Source organism: Dioscorea cayenensis, chromosome 5, assembly GCF_009730915.1.
Source record: "Dioscorea cayenensis subsp. rotundata cultivar TDr96_F1 chromosome 5, TDr96_F1_v2_PseudoChromosome.rev07_lg8_w22 25.fasta, whole genome shotgun sequence".
Lineage (NCBI taxonomy): Eukaryota > Viridiplantae > Streptophyta > Magnoliopsida > Dioscoreales > Dioscoreaceae > Dioscorea > Dioscorea cayenensis.
Window position 1 is genome coordinate 22,871,265 of NC_052475.1, and position 3,306 is coordinate 22,874,570.

At 38.7% G+C, this 3,306-nt stretch overlaps 1 protein-coding gene across 1 annotated transcript; it reads right to left on the minus strand.

The window, feature by feature from the left end:
* Window positions 1-524: 524 nt before the first annotated feature.
* LOC120262392 (probable WRKY transcription factor 53) lies at window positions 525-2,479 on the minus strand. The gene is made up of 3 exons (XM_039270493.1): window positions 1,951-2,479; window positions 1,713-1,841; window positions 525-1,471 (listed from the first exon to the last, which is right to left on the minus strand). The coding sequence occupies exons 1-3, from the start codon at window positions 2,295-2,297 to the stop codon at window positions 820-822; spliced, it is 1,128 nt and encodes a 375-aa protein (XP_039126427.1). The 5' UTR covers window positions 2,298-2,479; the 3' UTR covers window positions 525-819.
* Window positions 2,480-3,306: the final 827 nt, after the last annotated feature.

A 3,306-nucleotide genomic window follows, 5' to 3' on the forward strand; every position in this document is an offset into this window, starting at 1 on the left:
TACGTCCACGGGCAGGGAGATAGAGATTTCTTATTCTTCTCTCTCGAGGAAAAAAAACTCATGATAGATGATACAGATAAAACCCTGTATATATATCCAAATTAAAATAAAATAATATATCCCACAATGGATAAGTCTGTTGGGCAGGCTCAAGCCAAAAGCCCAGCACGATTTTTCATTGAAATCTCTAATTTAGGGTTAACTCTCTAAATTAGGATTGAGTCATAATTTAGATAGGGTTATAATCACAATCAATTTCAAATTCAAGGCATCTTAACAGTAACAAGGAATGAAGTTTGCAGGGGTATCTAGTGTGTGATGGAGGGAGTGGAAGGTCAAGAGCTATGAGAGACAGAGAGGGAGAGGATGAAGGGGCTCAGTGCTGCAGCCACCATGGCATTAGCTGATAATGGATCATCTTTTAAAATTAATTTCAAAGGCTGTGCTTGAATTAAAGTATGTGTGACAATCCTTGCAAAAATAAAATACGATAAAATAACATCCTTCTTGATGCTGTTATGAAGAGTTCAAGCAAATGCTTGTTTTCACATATCAGTACTGAACATCTTTTATTGATCTGATTTAAAACAAATTATACAAATAATACTTTCCTAAGGAAAGTACAGCTAGCTAGTTGCTAACTATCCGTAGTGGAAACTGAATAAAATGCCTGATATTAGCAGGGTAGTAAAACTCAATTGAACTACATAGCCTGGAGGAAGCCTTTAATACAAATGGCGTGCTCTTCTCTTCCAGTGTTGTTGTGTGCTAGCATCTTTTTGCTAGTTTCTAATAAGCTCATCTCCGATGCTTATTTCATCAGAAGAAATTACTTGGATCAAAAGCATCAAACTCCCCTGCATCTAGAATGAATCCCATGTCCACAACAGGGGAATTAGCAGCTGAGGTAACTGAAGAGATTATCTCTGTGAACTCAGACTCAGCAGTATGATGGTTAAAGCCAGTAGAAAGGTTGCTCATCCTGCACGGTGACACTGAGAAGTAGTTCGACTCGGAGGTAGTCGGCGATAAGAATGTAGGCGAGAAACTATCCATGAAATGGTTGTCTAGATTTGCTTGATTGGCAAAGAAGCTGTGTCTGGGTTGCGAGCAACCAATTGGAGTTGAAGGGAAGGAGAAAGAGGATACATCATGTTCATGCTTCCCCATGTCTAGACCTTCAGTTTTTACTTTGAGATTAGTCTGGAAGTTGAGCAGCAGCTGATTCTCTTGCTGCTGCTGCTGCTGCTGCTGCTGCTTTTGATGTTCACCAGCAACATATTGACTTTGTTGTGTACCAGTTTGCTGAGATGCTGGAGCATGCGCAACAGCACCCAGGGGTTTTTCACAGGAGCAAGTGTGTTCCCCTCTATATACCACATCAAAGATTGTAGGATCACTGTCTGATCTCTGCACTTGCTTTGTTGCAAGGCAGCCTCTAGCATTCCTATGCGTGCATCTGTAATAACCTCTGCAGACAAACAATCATTACAGCATTAAGCACTTGACCAATTCAAATGTCTTGAAAGTTGAAACTTAAACGTTGACCAGGACCAATTCTAAATGTTCAGCTTTCCAGAGAAAGCGTGTGAACCGCTTTTAATGCTAAAATAACAGAAAAAAAATCTTTTATGTAAGGGGGGGCCAATGATTGAGGCAGACATTACTAACAAAAGAAAAGAAGAGCTAAGAACACATCTTGGTATACTAACCTTGGATGCTTGGCTCCAAGAATATCCTTCTGTCCATACTTCCTCCAGCTATGGCCATCATCCAGTGGAGCTTCAATCCCTGCTCCAGGGTTCACTCTCACCTGGTTGCTCCATTTAGGCAGTGTCTTCCTGATAAAAAAAAAACACAATGCATTACTGTTAGAACCATCATCTCTCTATTAATTTAAACAAAAAAAAAACAGAGTCTAGATCAACACTTATAACCAACTGTTTATACCTTTTTTTGGATATTTCCCGGCGTTCTTGATCCTTGAAGACTCTATCAGAAGTTTCGCTCCGGGGACTAGCGTTAGCGGAGAGGGGGGACTCAGGGCTGAGACTTGGAGTAGTGTTATTTGAGCAAAACGGCGGCAGCACATGGCCGGCGTCCTGGTCGCGCAACTTGACCATTTTAATTGCTTTCTTGAAAGTAGACTCTATGTTTTGAGCCAATGTTCTGCAGAATTCAGGTGAAGCTTGCTCTCCCAAATTGGCTTCCAGCTTCTTCACCTGCTCCTCCCCATTAATCAGCAACTCTACCAGCAAGTTTGGATCCCAGCTTGCAGCACTACTGTACTTGGCCATCTCCACTATATCTAAATTGTATAAATTGAGCTAACTAGAAGTGGACAAATGGTTAATAGAAGCTGGGAAATGATTTCTAAAAGTTATCAATGCATGAGTTGGTTAATTTGGCGCTCTTGGTGTTGTGAGGAAGGAGAGGAGAAGGAGAAGAGGAGAGTGATGTGGATGAAGCACCAAAGTGTGGCTGAGTTATAAAGCTAAAGGAGAGAGGAACTTTGACTGAAGAAAACGAGTTCCTACTATTTTTTTTCTTTCTTCTTTATTTATTTATTTTTTTCTAAGTACTTATTTTCTCTTAATATTCACAACCATAGACTGGTCTTCGGTCTCATTAGAAGAAAGATTAGGATTGCTGACCATTTCAAAGCTCTCTGATTTGTTTTATTATTAATCTAATTTGTTTAATAAATGTCAAGCGATGAGTCAAACTAGAAGCTGCTTGGAACTGACCATGAATTTTCAAGCCAAGCTCCGCGTGAGTTATGGCCCACTGGGGATGCCGAGGTGGCATCATTCTTTCTTCCTTTTTAATTATTTTTTATTTTTGGTAGATGACATCACTATTATTCCTTGTGCTTACGTTTTTCACGCCCCCACCCAAACTAAGCTTAAGTCATTCATTGGCTTGCTGCTCTTATATATATATATATTTTTTTTTCTCTTCTGTATTCTTATTGTCTAGCTTTATATATGATATATTTGAGATACCGACCAAAAAATACTAAGTCTAATACAGCTATCTCTCCTATTAGACACAGTCTCAGCTTCATTAGTTCACTGGTATCCTTTTATAATGGTGTCTCAGATGTTAATTGTGATCATAACGTTCTTTGCAGTGTATTGTCTCTTGTTGTTGTTTTTCTATTGTTGTTGTTATTTTTCTTCTGTATTATTTTATTTTGTTTGTCTCTCTTTATTTTTATAGATATTGTTAAATAATTTAGTGTGTTGTTTGTGTTGTTTTCTGTTGCTTTACTTTTCAATGAATTACATTTATCCACCTTTTATA

Bases quoted from the DNA above. Each gene is read 5' to 3' on its own strand.
- LOC120262392 (XM_039270493.1), bottom strand. From the start codon at position 2,297: ATGGCCAAGTACAGTAGTGCTGCAAGCTGGGATCCAAACTTGCTGGTA. The intron at 1,842-1,950 runs GTATAAACAGTT...TTTTTTTATCAG, and splicing joins CGGGAAATATCCAAAAAAAG to GAAGACACTGCCTAAATGGA. The intron at 1,472-1,712 runs GTTAGTATACCA...GTTTGTCTGCAG, and splicing joins CTTGGAGCCAAGCATCCAAG to AGGTTATTACAGATGCACGC.